Consider the following 20,538-nt stretch of genomic DNA (forward strand, 5'->3'; position numbering starts at 1 on the left):
GCTGTTTCAGTGCTATGATGAGCTCTGAGACTTGATTGAGATGTTCACACACTTGATTAGCAACTATTTGTTTCAACAATATTAGATAAGAAAGATCTGTGATGGACTGGCGTATAAAGGGTGTAAGAAAATGGATGGATAGATAGATAAGGAAGATTAGATATAGGTCTGTAATTTAAATGCATTCCAGAACACATGTCCATTGTCTTTCTTGCCATCTCAAAAATGTTTGTGCCAAAAGAACTGGATTGCATTTCTGTGGGTAGAGTTGAACATATGGCTTTCTCCATGTGTTCAGTCATGATGAACAATTTTGGCAATAACTGAAAGTTGTGCTTTGCAAACTTGCACTTTTATTCCATTGTAGGAACGAGTCATATTGCTTTTAGATTAAGAGCAACTTCTTCCAATAATCCAGGAAGGTTTGATGATACAGCTTATACCTACATGTCGGAGCATGATTTTACAAGGTAAAAGTTATCAAGTGGCTCAAAAATCCAAGCAGGTTTATTTTGGACTTACTGCCAGAAAAGTCTCCAACTTTCAGCCCTAAAAAAGATTATGTGGTTGGTTCCATGGTGGCCCAGAAAGGTCAACAAAATGCAAAAGCCATAACATAACAGCAACCGAAAACCCACAACAATAGTTATGCTTCAAACAAAGCTATGCTTAAAAAGAGGTATACAAAAACAGATTGCATGTGAAAAACCAGAAGTTATGCTAAAAACAAGTTATACTAAAACTAAAATTGTGCTAAAAATGAAAGCTATGCAAAAAAAACATCAAAGGTATGCTAAGACGGAAAATATCCCCTTCTGGGATATTTCTAAGTTTTCTAAAAGGAGGCAAAGAAACAAAAGTCAACAAACTATGCACTAAGGAGACAAAGAATTATCAAAATGTTTATTCTTTTCCTATAACGAACCTCTTGCTTTCAGTATATATACTGGCCATGATTTCTGGTTTCATTACATACAGCAGCCAATCGGTGACAAATTACTGTTTTGGTTATCAAATTGAGCGTTTCATGTTAAAAAGAAACAAAATAAAAACCTGGTCAACTCTTTGACTTTGTGCCTGACAAACTATGGTCAAAATGGATGCATAACTACTGGTGTGAATTTTCATTGCAACACAGAAAAAAAATAAACAAACCGAGATACACTCATCTGTTGTTCAATGGTCGATAATGGCTTTCTTCTAAATCAGTGCTGGCCAATTTAGACTTTCTTTCAGCAAGTCCATTTGGTGAGTTCTATTTTAAATCAACATTTACATCTTACAAACACTGACTAAAAGGGAAAAAATATCTGCAGCTGTTTTGATTGAAGCTAGAATCCAATGGAAAACATAGACATTACGCATTATCCCCACCTATGCATCAAAGACTATCTTCCCATGTCTACCCAATGAAATCAAACAAAGGAGAATCAAAAGCCACGTTTGTTGATGCATTTCAAAAAAGAAAAAAGTGAGACTTTTCAGTTCTGAAACACTTAATGAACTGAGATTATAGTAACTGACCTGCTAATCACAAGTGCTAACATCAATCACTGCTTGGTTGATCATAAAAACTTTACTGTCTGATTTTAATTATGATCTACAACATTCAATACAACAGCAAAAAGGTTAACAACATAGGAAACTAAATGAAGCTCTGTTTTGTTTTAATTGATCTCCTCAGAACTATCCAGTAAGTTGGAATACTGCACTGCCTGAAATTTTTTTCTACTTTATTAAATTAAGTCCGTACTTACTGAAACATCTCATCATATACTTAAATTAAATATACAACTCAAACCTGTAATATGACTGCAGATATTGACTCCTGCCATTTTATGACAGGTTATATCTTCAAAAGCTCTCAACAGTGTGCTATAATCGGTGAAGATGCCACACTAAAAACGCCTGCAGCATGCCAGGGATTCAGAAACCACCCCATACTCATTATCATCAGAAATCAATGGAAACCGTAGGAGCAGCAGAAACAGCATCAAAGGGTGGGCTGCTTGATCCTATTGCATAATTGCTGTGGGATGGAGCAGTGCCATCTTCTCCATCAACACCACGCTGCCATTTCACTAGTGAGCCCATTCTTTTCACGGCAGGCCCTCCAGGGACCAATGGGGCAAGCCACAACACACCTGTGTTGCCAACAGCACAACAAGCAAGAAAATAAGATGATGGAGATGCAGACGCTACCCCACCCCGCGAAGGGCGCGCGCAGTTTCGCGCGTGCACACATACGTTAGCCCCAGTCAACTCTTCTTCCTATGACCGAACAATCACTACGATGGCAAAACCTAGGGTCCCACCCAGGCTGCTGTGTGACAGAACCTATTCTCGTGTGATAAACATGTTATGTTTCTATTGAATGAAGACAGTTTTTGCCAACTCAGCCTCACTGTGAGCTAACAGAACAGCTCACAGTGAGGCTGTTCTGTTAGCAATTTACTCACCCATCTCAGCAGGATGTCGCTCCAGAAATCCGACAGAAAGAATTTTAAAATCAAGCAGTAGCAGTCAGAGGCCCCGCTTTCCGCCAGGATCCGGGTTCAGGCAACGGTTTAATGTAAAGCTAGCTTATGGAGCCGGAGGAGTAGCTCCAGCAGCGGCCGGGATTTCCCGTTCGGATAGACGCTGCCGTACCGGCCTGTGCTCCGGGAACGATCAGGTTAATACTGCTTACTTCCTCTCATGCCCATACCAACAATGGCTGATATCAGGAAATCCTACCAATAGGACAGCACAGAGGCACTCGTACTCACTGATCGGCGATTCCCTGAAATACTGCCTCACTCTGGCAAGGATTCGTCAAGATATGAGTTAGCTCGAGAAACTCAACTTCCGCTCTCATCCTTCAAAATAAAACAACTTGATTTACAAAGTTCTTACCCCTAGATGGCGGTAGAACTTCAAAAATGCGGACTAATGACTGGGCTATAGTTTTCAGTGCAGTTAAACTAAGGTCGTACTTAACGACGGAGTAGTAGGGCCATACTAAGACAGAAAAAAAAACATGTTTAGTTTCATCATTGTGTAAACACTACAAACAGGGCCGGATTTAGGAGGGTGTTATCCCTCCTAAATCCGTTGAGCCAAGGTGCGGGGCCTACTTAATGTGCAACTGGTTCTACAGTTACACATTAAGTGGGTGCCCCCCCACCCAAAGGAAGGTATGTGAAGGTGAAAGAGCACACGCGCTAAACTCGCCACATTTTTACCCCGTTATGGGCGCGAGGTGCGTAAGGGCATGATCGGCGCGCCGCCCCCTCCAGATAGGGCTTTGACGTCCACTCTGATGCAGCGCCCCTATGCGTTGCATGCGCTGCATGCCCACTTTTTGCGCCACTGCTCACACCTAAGGTAATTTTAGAGATCACTTCAGGGTACCTTAGGCTTATGCCTTGTGCCGGACCTGGTTGCACATGGCGCAGAAGATCGCCAGATCAGACACAGCTCCAGATTCTGGTGGGACCGTAGAGCCGCAATTAGCAAAGCTAACGTTTTGAGAAGCGGAGAGGGAAGGTGGTTCTGTTCCATGTCCAAAATGAGTTAAAAAAAAAGGAAAAGAAAAATAAAAACTGTTAGCTTGGATATTTTCTTCACTACCTCTGTGTCGCTCTTCTTTTCCGTTTGTTCCTGCGCTCCGCTGTTGTCTGCCATCGTGAGAAAGCATTCATGATGAACGTTTCCCAGAACAAATCAGACAGTTTTTCAACAACACTGTCAACATCCTTTTAGCCAGTGATAAAAGTAAGGTATTCTGACCCTAATTCACAAAAATACAAAGCATATATAGGGGTCCGGAAAGTGCCGGGGCCCTGGGCTGGAACCCTGGGCTTACACCAACATGTCTTCTATCTCTGGACACAGTTTCATGTTGATTAGGTGACAGGGGTCAGATAAAGACAATTCACAGAAAAACATGACACTTCCTGTTCTCAGGGGGCGTGGCTTACGATGTCATAATTTGACCATTGGGTAGGGCTCCCAATGATGATCAATCACTGAAAGTTTGGTGTCTCTGTGAGTGTATGTGCAGATAGAAGATATAACAGTTTCGTATTTCATGGCAAGTAGGCGAACTTTGATGCCTGGCCACGCCCCTTCAGCATGCACGAAAAGTCTACTTTTTTTTGCTAACTTTTTTTCGGCCATGCCTTATGAACAAACTGACCAAGTTTGAACCCGATCAATCGAAATCCCTAGGACGAGTTCCTGGATATTGTCATGAAACCTACAGATAAGGCTGATGTTATTTTTTCCAAAAAGCTGATATATATTCTACTTCAGCTGTCTAATGTTTTACAAAAAGAGAAATTATTTTCCCAATATTGATTTTTTAAGCCTTTTTTTTTTTTACATTGATAAATGCTTAAATGATAGTGATGATGCTAACAGATCTCTCATTGTTTTGTTGGGCAACTTCTAAAGCAGTGGTCCCCAACCTTTTTATTACCGCGGACCGGTCAAGACTTGGCAAATTTTGCTGCGGCCCGGGGGGTGCGGGGGGAGGGGGTTGAGGCGGAGGCGGTGTTGGTGTTCCGCTAAATCCTGAATATACCCAATTTGGGTTGTCTTGGAGTTTTTATCGCAACCTGTGGGGTATTTCCTGTATGGGAACGAGAATACAACCTGCTGAATGTGACAGGTAGCCAATCAGAAAGCGCGGTGACGTAAGAACAGAGGGGAATCCCAAACAGCTGACATATCGCGCAACTGARAGTCYGSTGGATATCGGAGATGATATGTGGAAATGTTTATTATTAAATCTAAAGGTCMTTATTATGTTTATTCAGTTAAAAATGTTAACTATGAAAAAACATATTCACCTCCAAATCATAGTGCAGCAAATAGAGCGGTTGCTCCCGTCGACTTTTATCCACCGCCTTTTCTTTTTGTTAAGACTTTTATCTCTTAAAATGACTCCACAAACTATCACTATTGCTTCTACGTAGTCGTCCATCTTTGGTTATTCCAAATTCCCTCTATGTTGGGGGGCTTACTGGATTATCCTCTGGAATCGGGATGTTCGTGACTGGAATCGGTTCGTGTTGCTCCTGCCTTGGACACACGAACCGATCGAACCTGTTGCACTTTTATCAGCTCTGTGGTCACATAGGTTTGGAGAATCGGCCAACAATTCTTAAATTTTTCCGTCTAAACCAGACTTAAGACTCACAAGCTCTACTCGTCTCCTCTTGACCGYAGCCCAAACGCTCTGACTCTGGTTGCTATGGTAACGTTTACATACCCCTTCAAAATAAGATACAGATGCGCCACAAAAACGAACATTTTACTTTGGTGAAAATTTTAACTCACGATACTGACTAACGGGAGAACTGAGCTTGTTTCTCTGCAACGAGATGGTCCTATCTGGGAGTGATGGGAGACAACGACACCCGAAGTGTTGCTTATGTGCACAGCCTGCTTGGTCTCTACGTGGCGAAGCAGCTTGAAGCTTCTTTGCCTCATTAGCAGCCGGTCCCCGTATGTTACGAAGAGCGGCCTTGTAATGTGGGACTCACCTTCCATTCTCCTGTCTCTTCTCTGGGCCTTTTCCCCTTTGCAAAGAAACTTTCCAAAGACATCTGATCTGTCTCTTACTCATTTTGCTGCTTGTGGCCTCAGTGTTGGCGCGCAAGTAACCGAGAGAATCCGGTTAAAGGATTTTCAAAAATAAATGATACTCCAGACTCAAATAATACATTAAACGGAAATATTTCACTATTTGCGCGGCCCGGTACCAATTGGTCCACGGACCGGGGGTTGGGGACCACTGTTCTAAAGGACTGTACTGATTCCATCGTGTAGTCCTTTCACGTCCTTTCCCCTTTATAGCTTACGAGAAGCTATAAAAGGCAATTTTTTGTCCTTTTTTATGGCTTACAAGAAGTTATAAAAGGGAGGGGTTTTTTTGTCAGGTCCTGTGTTCTGAGTTGTTTTGAAGCTTGTTAGTAGATATTTATTTAATCTTTAAAATACTTTTTTTTTCTCAAAAAGGATCATTTTTGTAAAAAAAAAAAAAAAAAGAAAAAAAAAAGGGGAAAAAAGCGTTATTTGTGGCTTTAAATGAGTTTTATTTAGCTGGACTGAGAACAGAAATCTGCCAGTGTGCTGCAACAATCCAAAAATTCAGCTGTGTTGAATTAAATCTAAGCGCGTCTGAACACCGTTCCACATCTATGTGACCAGAAGTGAGCACCCATCACCTGATAAAGGTGGGAAAGGCAGAAGCACCTTGAGTGGGGGAGGGGCAAGTTCCTCCCTCACAGCGCCATCAGTAGACCGCCGCCTCTCTGCTGTAGCAACACTGCTCCCTCACCCTCCTCCTCCTCCTCCTCCTCCTCCTCCTCCTCCTCTGCCGCCTGTGCCGTTGATCGCCAGTCTGCAGGAGTCTCCACATGAGTCATTCCTTCCTCTTCACATTTTTTCCTTCCTTGATTTTGGACGAAATCTGGGAGAATCGTGAAGATGATGGGCATCAAGGAGCGACGTGCAGTGAACGTGAAAGGCTTACTGAGGAGGAATTGGCTGCTTATTGCGACGATTCTGTCGGTGCTGATCGGTAGGTGAACGGTATGTCAGTGTGTCACACACTGACGCATTATTTCCGCTAACCTTCCTCAGTGTGAGATGTGTCTAACCCAGCTCCAGAGCTGTTGTAGCTCCATGCTGGGCAGACAGTCACAGGTTTGGTCCTGGAGGAGACAGCCTCTCCTGTGTCTGGATGAGCCTCAGTCAAACGTGACCAGATTGAGGTGAGAGCTCTTGGTGGGCTATGGAGGGTCTCTTAACAGAGCATCTACTGTGGATGTTTTTGGCTAAATATTTTAGCTTTGTCTGTTTTGAATAGGACGCATTGCATGATGCAGAGCTTCAGTCAAGGATGCTCTCCATAAATATCACAAACTGAAGGCAATTTTTTGTCCTTTTTTTTGGTCAGTTTTGCAATTACAAATCTCAGCAATACTTAGATTTATCAAACTGGCATAAAAAAAGCATCTCCGATTTATACAATGCTATATAGTACTCATACCTCTGGAACTTCTCATGTGTACTTTATTTAGATTTTATGTGACGGTCCAACACAAAGCATCATGTGATTGGGATATGAACAGCTGAGGGACAGCTTCATGTTAGTGGGCGTGTACCTCATGTTTCCTCATCTGAAAGACTTAGTGTCTGCTTAAGTCAGAGTAAATCAGATTCATTCATGTTCTCACCAAATCTATGAACCATGAATGGTATGTGTACACAGTCTTGACCCAAGACCTTTGTGTACATGCGGAAATGCAGTTCAGACCAAAAAGGTTTAAACAGATTTAGATTTAAAGTGATGTTTCTTCTAATGGAAATTAATATTAATACAGAGTCCTGACTTGAATCTGATAAGAAATCTGTGAACAGAGCTAAAGATATCCATGCAGTTTTCGGGTGTATCAGAGACAAGAAGCTGAGTACAGAGATGTGGTGGACCTCTTTGTGTCATGGTGTGGAAACATTCATCTCATCTTGAATGTGAACAAAACAAAAGAGATTTCAGGAGAAACGGGATTAGATCCAATCCAACCCTATTTCCATCATGGGAGAAGAAGTGGAAGTGGTGGAGGAATATAAATACCTCTGTGTTCATCTGGGCAACAGACTGGACTGGATGTCTCCAGTCCAGCAACAGTGAAGCTTCAGTCCAGTCTGGAATGAATCTCCAGAATGGACTGGAGTGAAGGAACAGAGCAGACTGTACTTCTTGAGGAAGCTAACATCCTTCAAGGTTTGCAGCAAGATGCTGCAGATTCTAACAGTCTGTTGTTGAGAGCGTCATCTCTTCTGCCATAATCTGTTGGGGCAGCAGCTCAAAACCAGGGACCTCAAAAGGCTCAACAGCTTGATAAAGAAGGGTGGTTCTTTCCTGGAAACAGAACCAGCCTGCATAGTTCTCGTTCCACAATCTGCATGGATTGTGGAACCTATGCAGATGATGATGCAAAGAAGGATTCTTCATAAAAGCAAGAAAATTATGGACAACCCTGACCATGCTCTTCACAAAACTGTCTTGGGAAAACAAGAGTATCTTCAGTCAGAAACTTCTTCAGATTTACTGTAATACAGACTGCTGCAAGAGATCTTTCCTACCAACAACCTTACGGTCTACACTCTTTGAAGATTTAATGAGTTACAAACTCAAATAATTTCCTTTTGGGATTAATAAAGTATTTTTGAATTAGAATTTTGTCACCACAAAATAAATCACCATAAAACCAATGGAAACAAGTAATTACAAGAAGACTTTGCTTGCTGTGATGCCAATAAAGATTTTTTTCCCACTCTATATTAAGAAGGTTATGAATACTTTGGTTGAAGCACACCAACTATATAACGGAAGCTAATCCTAAAGTGCTAAATTCAATTCAAATTATATCTACCCCTGAAAAACTACAGAACACAAATTTAATTTCAACATTTTAATTTACATGTGCTATACTGCTCATCTAAGTAAATCTAATTACTTTCATCTTGTTCAATTCTGTACATGGTTCTCTACGTTTCCTGTTTGAGATAAATTTTATGGGGAAAAAGGGAGAGAATGTGAGGAGAGGAAATGGAATTGCTGCGCAAAGAGTCTCCACCTACTTCAAAATAAGAGCATGGATATAAACATCTAACTACTTGAAAAATTCTTTATAGTCAATGAAATCAAAACTTCCAGACAGATGTCAAACTTTATTCAAGTGAAAGTTTACACAACAGATGAATAAATTAATGCTTTAGAACTTACCTGGAAAAATTAGATTAGGGGACGCTAAGTGCTCTTAACGTTTTCAAAGATAACAAAAACTGCTCAAGCACTTAAGAAAAAATTTGCTCCACTGTCAGGGCATCTAATTCAAGTGTGTCTAGAACTGCTAAACAAATACTCTCTTTTAAACTGCTACAACTATATATTTTGATAGGAACAAGTTTTCTATTCATTTTAATAGTCATCCAGCATGAAAATAATATGATTAAATACCAGGCTAATTGAAATAATAGAAATCGTGGCTTTCTGGTCTTATTTTCTCTGATTTAAAAAAAAAAAGCCGAAAAGAAAGTTGAAATGCGTTAAAGCTCTCTTGTACTATAAACTAGCCTGGATGTAGATGGCCAAATTTAAATATCATTGTTAAATTCTGATATTTAAACCTTTGCTTTAACTTATTTAGATTGGCATCAAATGATCCAAGAATGGCAGAAGCTGTGTTTGGTTAATCAGTGTCTCCTTTTAAACTGACAGTTTGCTGAATTAGCAGACTAGGTGACCTTGAAATGGTATGAGCAGCAGAAACTTTATAACCGGCTTTTTCAGTAACTTTTCCCCAGGCTTTGATAGTTGGAATAACTTCTTGCCTTTTTGATGTTTCAGCTTAGGTATTTTATAATAACATGTCTAACTCATAGCATGTGACTATAGGTAGGGCTTGAATTTTTATAGAAAGAAAACAGGGTTAGGGTTTTTATAAAAAGAAAAAATTAATCGTCTGAAATGTTATCATGGCAATTTAAGTGCTTCCATGGAATGTATGTGGAGGTTAATAAATGATCAGTGTCCTAAAGTTATTGGTCAAACGCTAGACCTCTCTTTTCTTTCTGTTGTCAGAATGTGAATTTGAATGACTTCTTAAAAGTAAGGGTGCACTGATTGGAGTTTTTTGGGCGATCTTTAACAAGCCTGAGCTACTGATTCCAATTTTGGCCAATATAAATTTTTTGTCTGAAAGCGACAAAGTTAGCAACAATGTGACAATGGTTAACTGCCAACATGCATATGTGAGCTGGTGGGTGGGTCTGTCAGTGAGCCTCTCTCCTAGCAGAGCAGAAAGTGACAGTGGCTGATTTTCAGACCTTTATGAAGGAAAATAAGATTAATTTCAATTCAGTTTAAGCAGCACCATTTCATAACAGATGTAATGTCAAGATCAGTGGATAAAATCAATTTCACATGTAAATGTCAGGATGATCGCTGATCTCCCAAAATGAAGGAAATTAGGGTCAATTTCTTGGTATACCCCCACTTAAAGGTTTGGTCAGATTTTTATAACTGGGATTCTGTTGAGAATTTATGAGTAATTATTATCTAAGCTACAATAATAAATGCTGTTAACAGTTTTAAAAAACACAGATAAAGTTTACTCAGATGCTAATTTGTGTGTGGCTAAGACAAAATTGTTTTCCATCTTGTTAAAGCATCCTTAGTCAAAAATCTCACATTGTGTTGGGCTATGAGAAAAAGATTTCCTAAACTGTTAAACGTTAGACTGTTATTCATAGAGTAAAATAAATTATCCCCACTCCTAGACTTTTTTTAATCCTATTTCTGATAAGAAATGAGACAGGCATCTCTAAAAAAGATAATAAAACAATGTATCATTATCAGTCCTCTTGACTTGATAAGGTGCTATACAAGTACATAGTCTGTGGCCTGTGGAGATGAGGCAGAGGCAGTGTGCAAATCTTGGGAATACAAAGAGGAGCAGAGAATGTGTGAGGGGCATTGATCTTTTAAGTAAGAGGGTACTTTACCATGTGGACAATAAAAAGAGAGCAGGGAGATTTTGTAGATGATCATACTGTAGTAGGGAGGATAAGCTGGTGGAGTGTACAAAGAACAGCGGTATGATAGTTGGAATAACTTCATTCCAACATTCCAGAGAGTGTATTAATGTTTACAATCTCTCATAAGGTTCCTGTGAGCACTGTTCTGAACATTCTGTCATTTTCGTGTGTCCTCCCCAAAAATCCCCAAAGGCATGTTTTGCGTGTTTTCTCTGCTATTCTGATTATTTATCTCTGGTGATGAGCTTAGTCATTTAGGCAAGAGCACCTCTTTACCATCACCCTAATCTTTAGCTCTCTCCACAGATTCTCAATCAGATTCAAGTCAAGACTTTGGCTACATCCACTCTAACCCATTAACACTACCTTCAGTCAGAATAAAGCAAGTTGGTGAAACTAAAAGAAGACTTTAAATCTGAATCTACTTGGGGAATGAATAGTTTTGGGCTTAGCTGTGGACAAATTATTTTTATTTAACTCCAGGTCTGATGGAAGTTAGCTTCATGATCATTCTAAGAGCAGTATGCTGTATGAGCTGTTGTGAAATGGGAGAATTCCCGGTGAGATGATTACAATCTTCTGCAGGCCTTATGCAGCAGAGATAAGCTTTGTGATCCACTGCTACTATTTAACTTTGATTCTGTATAACCCAACACATTTCTCCCAGGCCATTTCATTTACTAAACCATTGAAAGCACACCGTGCACAGACTGATTTAGCAGCATTTTGATCCTCGGCTGCATTTTAAATGCGTCTGAGCCATAATCAGAAATGTCCTTTGACCTGGTGAACACATGTTTTCCAGGTCAAAGTTTCAAAATCCACCCCACTCATAGTTGATGTTTGAAGTCATCCTGACTGGGCTGGGGTGGGGGAAACTGTTATGTTGTAAAGGTGTTAGAGTAAATCATTATAGTGGACATAATTACACAGTAATCAGGATTGTTAAATTCACAAGGATCCAGCATGAATAATGCAAAGTAGTCAAAATCAGAACAGCAGTAAGGTGCTGCAACGAAAAACACCAACTTGGAAGAAATGTATAGCTTTGTAATATTCTGAAAGATAGATTTGCCATCTAAAGTTAAACTTTCTGGTCCTGTTTTTTCTTTATAAAGTTGTTCTTAACCTCTTTAAAGCACTTTGTGTTACACTGAGTTGTTGGAAACATGCTCTATAAATAAAGTTTGATCAGCAATACAGTTACATCACAGGAAAATTTGAGCAAAATATGATGTTAAGCATTTCTAAGAACTGTCTTTTGTGCAACACGATTGACCATTCACTGAAAATCCAGTTAAGTGTTGGACAGACACAGATGGATACAGTAGCTCAGCATGAAAAAAATACCACCGACAGACTTGAAAGGACCCTGCATACAGAGAGAAATTAATCAAACATGTAGCTAAGCAACAGAACTGGTACAGAATCACAACGAGAAGCTGAATGGCCACAATTAGATAGACAAATAAATATATAATAATTCAATAAAATATCTTTGCTATTTCCAATTTTCTGTTTAAAATTCATTTATCCAATTTCATACGTTTTCTTTATGTCCTTTACGGTTGTTGATTGCAGCTTAGTTTTACCCTTATTATTGCTACGAGTTCAGTAAAAATCGCTCATGGTCGTTGTGGCCACAATGAGCAGTTGTCTGCTAGTCAGAAGGTTGTGAGCTTGATTTCAGTGTCTCACTGACTGAGATACTGAAGCCCAAGTTGCCAATCCATTCTAATTTAGTCTAAAATGCTGGACTAGCATTCTAGTCCATTCTAGAATGCTAGAATGGACTAGCATTCTAGTCTATCATTGTAATAATGTATACTGAAAGGTGACTTTGGCTCTTAAAAGCACTTTACATCACCACTGCATCTAGAAAAGCATCATTTGAGTACAGTCCCTGAAGGCCATAACAAGTACGGACATATGTTTTGATGTACAAATGTTAATAATTCCTTCAATTTGTGAACTTAATGCTACCAATTGTGTCAAGAACAAAGATTGTATTTTGTATTTTTTTATTCCCAGATACCCAAAAGGTCACATCCAGATAGTGTTAATTGCTGTATAATCCGAGAATGAACTGGGTATCTTTAGGTATATTCACACACCAACCCCATTTGGTCTGCTTTAATCAAACTCCAGTTTGTTTGCCTAGAAAGTCTGGTTCTTTTGGGGAAGTGTGATTTCGAAACTGAACTCTGATTTGGACTTAAAAATCAAACTCCGCCTACAAACCTTGGTCTCGTTCGTTTGAAGTGAACTCTGGTGTGAATATGTGAATGCCAAACAGACCAGAGACCACTCCAGAAATAGAAACTAGATAACAGCACAGTGCATTCTAATCTATTGCTATCAGGAGAAATGGCTTGTGGTTTTCAGCTAAAGAGAAATCCTTCAACCACTGAAATTTGACATCTTAAAAAGAAGGAAGTTTTGTTCAGTGTCTTCAGAGATTTTCATGTCAATTCAGTGATTCTTAGTGCAGCGCCAATACAGACAAGGAGGGAAACAGGTTTTTCAAAACGTTTGGCTCATTTGACAGTGCAGTATGAAAGTGAACCGCAACAGCTGAAATGTAAAAACTGTTGGAATTTTGGTTCCCAATTGAACTGAGTCTACTAGTCTGTCAGGTGTGAAAACCATATGGCCACCTTAAAATGTGGCCATATGGTTGGGCCTGGTTAAAGTCAGGGGTCTGAAACTTCAGTCCTCAGAGAATAGTGTTCTTCAGCTTTTAAATGCATCTAGCTTTTAAATGCAGAGCTTTATTAAAAAGCATCTAGCTTTTAAATACAGTACAAGCTCAGTAAGTGGAAACAGAAAGTGAAACAGGATTGGAGTTTGACACACTTGGCTTAGGTGAATAAATGTGTTTTTTTTTTCTTAAAAAATTGCAGTTTGTTTCAGGTGAACATGAGCTGTCAGACAAACTGAGAAGTTATTCTGATGTTTCAGGTATCAGTTTGGGCATTGTGGTGAGGGAGTATGTGTCCCTCTCCCATCTCCACAAGCAGTATTTCGGCTTCCCAGGAGAGATCCTGATGCGAATGCTGAAACTGGTCATCCTTCCACTCATCATTTCAAGTATGATCACAGGTAAACTGACAGTGTGACTGCATTATGAATAGCGAGTGTCTTAGTCTTACTGATTTTTTTTCTGTAATAAAGATGAACAGACTTTAAAAAGTCAACTAGTTTGCTTTTAGAAGAAACTAAAAACTACTTTATCATTTACTGTCAACATAATCCATACTGGACACGAAACATTTCTATTTATGAATAGGAGACAGACTTGGCGTCTTTTTGCTTGAGCACCATAGTTATCACAGTTTGGTCTGATTTAGCATGGGGTAAACATGTTATTCTGCTTGCAAATTAATTGACTGTTTATTATAATAATTTATAACAAATTATAAATGTAGAATTTATTATAAATAAAGTCTACATTTATTTATAATTGTAAATAAATTTACAATGTATTTACAATTGTACGTAAATAATAAATTTACGTAGAATTTCTTATAAATTGTATGTACATTTTTACGTACAATTTATAAATTATAAATTATTTTAAAATGTAAAAAATTATAAAAATTTTAATTTAGAAAATTAAAAATAATTTACATTTTATGCTTGCCTGTAAATATCAGTTGTAAATATCAATTGAGGTAGTCATCTTTACACCTACAGAAAAAAGAGCTAGAATCAGCACACGGCTTAAGGTATTGAAGTTAATACCTTGAGCCAGTAATCAGGCATGGAACCTGACTGTGCTACATAACACAATTGCAAAGTCAGCCTTCTACCATTTCCAGGATTAAAGGACTAATGTCCCAGCAAGATCTAGAGAAACTCATCCATACATTTATCTTTAGTCACATTGATTACTGCAACAGTGAGGTCCCGTTTGCCTAAAAGAATCAACTCTCCAGCTGCAGGAGTCAAATGCAGCAGGTGTAGGGGTAGAGTAGAATTTAGTTGATTTAATGAACACAATGAACAAAGACTTACAAAAGTCCATGAAAGCGCTGAGAAAACAAAACCGTAATCCGAGAAAAACCAGCAGCCTACCTAAATAAAATCCATCTGTATTTTGATGGGTGCAGGCAAAATTGGAAAAGACAGGGGAAACCAGAGAGAAGTAAGAGGAGAAGAGGTGCTTAAGTACTGAGAGATTGAATGTTGAACAAAAGACCAGGTGCCTCATGCATAACGCCTGCGTGCACACAAAAAATGTGCAGCGCCATTTTTTACGTACAAGTCGGCGCGTATAAAAATGTACTTTGCGTCAAAGTTTGTGTAAATATACACACACTTTTTCCCTTGCATGAAAAAGTGCGGCAGCCACATAAACTTTCTCTGTGAATAATGTCAAACTATAAAGCATCAAAACTCAACTAAATACACTGAAAATTGACAACATTCAGTGTTAGACCACAAAGCATCAAACCTGATGTTTTCATGTTTTTAATATTTTATTGTTTAAACCAGTGTTTCTCAACCTTTTTTGGCCCAGCGCCCCCCTAGCCTTTATCCAGGCCCCTCACCACCCCCACCAAAGAATTTGCAGGCTACTTTGCACTGACTATTATTTTATCATTAATATTACTATCACTATTGTAGATGTTTTGATTTTTATGCTTGTTTCTGTATTTATCGTCAAAAATTATTTCCCAGAGAACAAAAAAGCCATGGGAATAGAAATTATTTTCACAAAAATGCAATGAACATTCAACTTAAAATTGGTAGGCGTAACAGCAGCCAATCAGAGTGGAAACAATATTTTTATTTTGTGCCATATTCTAGTTGTTAAATATTACACAAAATGACCAGATAAAAGATGTACAACATGCCAGTTTAAACTTTGATCTATTTCCAAACAACTGAGCTCTGCAACATTAAAACATGGATAGAACTGTAACTACATTAATCATAGCTCTTCTTCTCTTCAGTGTTTCTGGTGGCGCAGCTCTGTGCTGCCTTCAGGAGAATGGGACATCAGAGTATCATTCATAAAACTTCACCCACATGGCATTTATTGTTCAAACCAGAGCTTTCAGTGGAAAAACAAAAGTTCCAGATCCTTTTAATGCCATGCAAATATGAGATAGAAACATGGATTATATCTTTATGTAGACCTATTGATTTATAGATTAATAGTTTTACTGGACAGAAATTACAAAGAACAAATCTGGTTCTTAATCAAATCCTAATAAGTGTCATGGAGTCGTCAGCCTCATGACATTAACACTGACATGAAAAATAATATTGAACTAAATATATCAAATCTATGTCTGTAAGATATATTTATTCTCACTACTAGATATGGTCTCAACAAACCCATGACACTTCAACAATATTATTGTACCTTTTATGTGGAAATAGTGTCTGTTTATTCTTGCCATACAGTCCTCTGTATTAATTATTGCACGAAAGGTCTTGCCATACCAGTTTATTCCTCTGTATTTACTTTAGTTTCTTAGTTTATTCTTGCATTTTGTTCTTCATTCATTTCCATTTAGTTTCATTTAATTAGTATTATCCTTTCTTGGTTTATTGCTATGTCCACTTTAGTTTCTTTCCTGTTGCTACATTTATTTTATCATTTATCCATTATAAGACAAATAATATAAGATGAATAATCTTCACTCATCACCTGCTGCGCCGCCTAATCCGTCATGTGTTTCACATCATGTGTTGATTTTTCACTGTTCAGCGTCTGATTCTCTGTTTTTATGCCATAATTCACATCTAGTTCGTCGCTCTGTTTTATGTGCCGCTTCTCCTGTTTCAGAGTTTCGCGCAATGTGCGCGTCTTTTTTTTTAAGCCCCTAAGGTGCAGGGCATATTGATGGGGAAAAGGCAGACTGACAAAAACATTTTAAAACAACGGAAACAATTTCTGTATTCTGATTATTAAAATTTAAAAGTGCTGTTCTATCACACCCATTTCATACAAGACCACTTACAGCACTGGTGTTAACGCTATAAAATGAACGCTCTCTATCCATAACCCATGGAGGGATTTCTTTATTTAAATGGGTTCATTTTTCAGAGGGATACACAGTGAGGGTATCGTGATTTTAGCTACCAGTAGCAGGAGAACGGAGCTGCGCCAAGAAGCTACTAACACTGAATAGAAGAAGAGCTGCCATCGATACAGTTGCAGTCAAGCATGATTTAATGTTACACAATACAGTTTTACCAAATTGCTCAAAGTCTAAAGTGGCATTGTTGTGCATTTAAGGTGTAAAGTTTACCTTCGACCAAACGCCCCACAAAGGAATCCCACCGCCCCACTTTTGTAAAAATGTCCGCCAGCGCCCCCTGCCGTCCTCTCATTCTTTCATGGGCTTGAAAAACGACCCTGTCTACGGAAGAGGGGTCCTGCGAAGGCAGAGAGCATTGCACAGAAGCTGTAGCCTTCAGCTAGCTGCCTAGCCTCCACCTCGGCGTTATGTTGCTTAGCAGCCGTGACACAGCATGATTTAAACGATGTTTGTAGGCGAGAATGTAGATATATAAATCTCACATTTCTGCTCGGTTCATCAGTGCATCACCTAATTGCAATATCTGTCCGACATTTTCGGTGACGTCTGCTCCCACTGTATTAACACCCAGCTCCCCTCGCCTGCTGCCAGCTGGTCCAGGTTTAGCATACCAAGGGAGAACACCTGACTCATTTAGGCTTTCCCAAATGACAGTTAAACACAKATATTAAGTCAGGTAACATCTAGTTGGTATATTTAGGTTCACTAAAATATTTCATTTATTGCTGAGCAAATCGGTTTGACTGATTAAAGTTAAGCCTAAAAACATAATAGTTTTATTAAACTATATTGTCTTACCTGAGATTTGGAGAGTATTTGAAAAAGGATTCTTTGCTTACATTCCTTGTGTAAATGTGTTATACGTGTTACAAAAATGAAGAGTAATGGAGAAATCAGGAAAGAAAAAAACCATACTCCGAGCCCGTTTTTTTCCCCTTTGTCGCTGTGTGATACGCGTTGTCACGGTTACTAAGCAACATAACGCCACGGTAGAGGCTAAAAAAAAAAAAAAAAAAAAAGTAAGTTACAGCTTTTCTTCCGGTCGTCGAGGACCCAAAGATGCAAAACCTGACTTCGGACACAGCTGTTCTTTGTTCGACTCCCCCAAGTGTTCTGGATCACTTCTGTTTTCAGCATTTTTTGTTTGCATCTCTTTTTTGTTGCATGTGTTTTTCTCGTCTTTGCTGAGTGTTTGTACCTGTTGGCCACCGTAAAATACAGTGGTGAAAGTAAATATACCTTCAAATACTGGCGTTCCAGTATTTTTACTGTGAATTTAGTTTTACTACTACATTCACTTTATGAGTAAGCTATTGCTAAGAAAACTGTAATGCTACTTTTTAAAGTACAGTCTTAGTTTTACCATAAAACATTAATACCTAACCCAGTGTAAGCTTCTTGGAAGTGCTACAATTGGTGCGGTTCTAAAATGCATAATCTGCATAATCAGAACTTCACATAACACAGAAGAAGATGTAGTTTACTGTAAATGCACAGTAGCTGTACCGTATTTAATCCTGAAGAGGATGTATCACATCCCTAACCCTAATTTATGTGAAGCGCAATCAATGAAAAAGGTCTTCCAAAATCTAAAATTCAACATGGCTGAAATAATGTGGAATTCTAGTATTAACAGGGTTTTAAAATGTGAACTATTAATGGTTTTCAAGAGTCCAAGCGGCACTTACTTTATTAGATGCAGATGAAGGCACCGTCCAACATGGAAAAAGTAAAGACAATACAATTTAGATCCTGAATAATATGGAAACAGAAATATTTCAAAGGAAAAAAAAGGACACAACTAACCTGAATGAGATGCCACTCAAAGTCCATCAAGTTTTTGATGAGGGTGGAAACCTGAACATTGACTGTCACTTTTTCTTTTGAATTGTCTTTCCAGTCTTTTTGGATACCATCTTCCCATGACCGGCTTTTGTGCTCCTTTCTGGGTTAATCTCAATGAAGCGACTAAAAAAACCAAAATCAAAAATGGGAAAATTCCTGAGAATATAAATAGTGTGACATTCTGAATACAGCTGGTACAATATATAAATAAACTGTTTATTTATATATAAATAAAAGGTGGTGATGTTTTCTCTTTAATTACGTAAAGAGAAAACATCACCACCTTTGTCAAATGTCAATCATAACTTGCTTTAAAACTTTTAAATAATCTCATTGTATTTTGCTCATTGTAAAAAAAAAAATCATAGGAATGGTTTTACAGTTGAATGAACTCCAAAGTCTTGGCTGCCTCATTGGAGGTTGAAGATGTAGAAGATGGACAACGCTGTCCTGTCTGGAATGTCAGCTGGACCCCCTCAAAGACAATATGGCCTTCAATGCTGACCATGCAGAAAACTGCTTGCCACGGGGACTGTAATAAACCAAGTCCTTAATTGGAAGAACATAAAACAAATCCTCTCATTGATACAGTATGCATTTAAATGATCATCATAATAAAGAGTGTCCACTCTGCCAGGTAAAGTAAAAGCAAGGATCTTAAACTCCTCAATTGTTATGCAAGTCACATCAATGTTGAAAACTGTAGGCTGGATTAATTTACAGAAGTTTGCACTGAAGGTGAAGAGTGCTTTGAAAGTTCATTAAAAGCTAACTTGGATGATCTTGAAGTGTCTTTGGTGCTGCTCTTGTTTTCACCAACATGCAGGAGAAAGGACTGTCCTGGTTGCACGGCAATGAGGAAGGCTTCAACACTGGCTTGCATCTTTGATATAATGATAAGAAGACGAATAATAAAAATTATTAAATATATTTAGCAGCACAGCTACATTCAGATAGCAAACAAAGCCAATGAGAAAGTGCTTCTACAAAGAAGTAGGATCATTAGAATAACCACATACCTGCACATATCTGAAAACACGGTCCACAGTTTGACATGAGCTGTTTTGGATTCTTCTTGTGGCCTTTGGATGTAGGACGAAGCACATGAACCAACAGAAGAATGCCTGGTTTTCCCAGCCCGGAGGAACAACAGGATAAATAGCAGACACATTAGGACAATAAATAAACATTTTGAAGAGAAGTGAGGAAAAATAACCTGACCCACCAAAATACTTTGTCCACCCGGTTTACCTTATAGAGCATTTTTCACCACCTACAACATAAAGCATAAAAATGTCAGAAATAATTACTATGAACATAACTCACTGACTAATAATACTAATTTGTATTATGCCTAATGAGGCATAATACAAATTAGTCAGCTTATAGAAACATTCTGGACAGCATTTCTTCTGCCAACCTGTCAGAAGAAATGTGTTGAAGTCATCATAACAGGCTTCAGTCACCAACATGACATACTAATGAAGAAAAAAAGAGTCAGCCAATATATTATTTATTATCATTATTATTTATAAAGACAAAAACATTTTGGCTTAGCTTTAATCGCACAGATCAGGGGTGGGCAACTCCAGGCCTCGAAGGCGGGTCTCCTGCAACTTTTAGGTGCATCTCAGCTTCAACACACCTGAGTCAAATAATAAGGTCGTTAGCAGGACTCTGGAGAACCTGACTGCACTTAGGAGGTGATTCAGCTGTTGGATTCAAGCGTGTTGGACCAGGGCGAAATCTAAGAGTTTCAGGACACCGGCCCTTGAGGACCAGGATTGCCCACCCCTGGCATAGATCAAACCACCGGTCCAGCACAGCCACTCCCCCTATTATGCCATCTATAGCCGAAAACTTCAAGAAAACGACTCTGCAGCTAAATAATGTTAACTCAAACGGCCCTTCTGACAGTTTTAATGTTCGTTTAACCACCCGACACCCAGTGCTACACCTGCTTAGCTAGCTTTAGCTGCTAACAAAAATAATAAACCAAAGGGTCCTCACGTCCAGTCCTCGAGAGCTACCGTCCTGCAAC

General features: G+C 38.8%; 2 protein-coding genes and 1 long non-coding RNA gene across 8 annotated transcripts in view; 1 reads left to right on the forward strand and 2 right to left on the reverse strand.

Moving 5' to 3' along the window:
- rap1gds1 (RAP1, GTP-GDP dissociation stimulator 1) overlaps positions 1 to 2,826 on the reverse strand; it is a 97,800-nt gene extending 94,974 nt beyond the window's left edge. Inside the window, exon 1 of one of the 3 annotated variants that reach the window (XM_008434827.2) lies at positions 2,460 to 2,826. In XM_008434827.2, the coding sequence (XP_008433049.1) occupies positions 2,460 to 2,463 (4 nt within the window). In that variant the 5' untranslated portion in view covers positions 2,464 to 2,826. The remainder of the gene's footprint in view (positions 1 to 2,459) is intronic. The other 2 variants (XM_008434825.2, XM_008434826.2) reach the window with 2 other exon arrangements.
- Positions 2,827 to 6,379: 3,553 nt separating this feature from the next.
- The window catches only part of slc1a1 (solute carrier family 1 member 1), a 36,471-nt gene continuing 22,312 nt past the window's right edge, over positions 6,380 to 20,538 (forward strand). For 3 of the 4 annotated variants that reach the window (XM_017310546.1, XM_008434812.2, XM_008434814.2), the window contains exons 1-2: positions 6,380 to 6,571; positions 13,558 to 13,698. In XM_017310546.1, the coding sequence (XP_017166035.1) occupies positions 6,478 to 6,571; positions 13,558 to 13,698 (235 nt within the window). In that variant the 5' untranslated portion in view covers positions 6,380 to 6,477. The remainder of the gene's footprint in view (positions 6,572 to 13,557; positions 13,699 to 20,538) is intronic. The other variant, XM_017310547.1, reaches the window with a different exon arrangement.
- Positions 16,807 to 19,698, reverse strand: LOC103480067 (uncharacterized). Its single transcript, XR_536039.2, has 5 exons — positions 19,517 to 19,698; positions 19,271 to 19,380; positions 18,878 to 19,046; positions 18,459 to 18,620; positions 16,807 to 18,339 (listed from the first exon to the last, which is right to left on the reverse strand). It is a non-coding gene; the product is annotated as an uncharacterized LOC103480067 (long non-coding RNA).

This window comes from Poecilia reticulata, linkage group LG18 (assembly GCF_000633615.1).
Source record: "Poecilia reticulata strain Guanapo linkage group LG18, Guppy_female_1.0+MT, whole genome shotgun sequence".
Taxonomy (NCBI): Eukaryota; Metazoa; Chordata; class Actinopteri; order Cyprinodontiformes; family Poeciliidae; genus Poecilia; species Poecilia reticulata.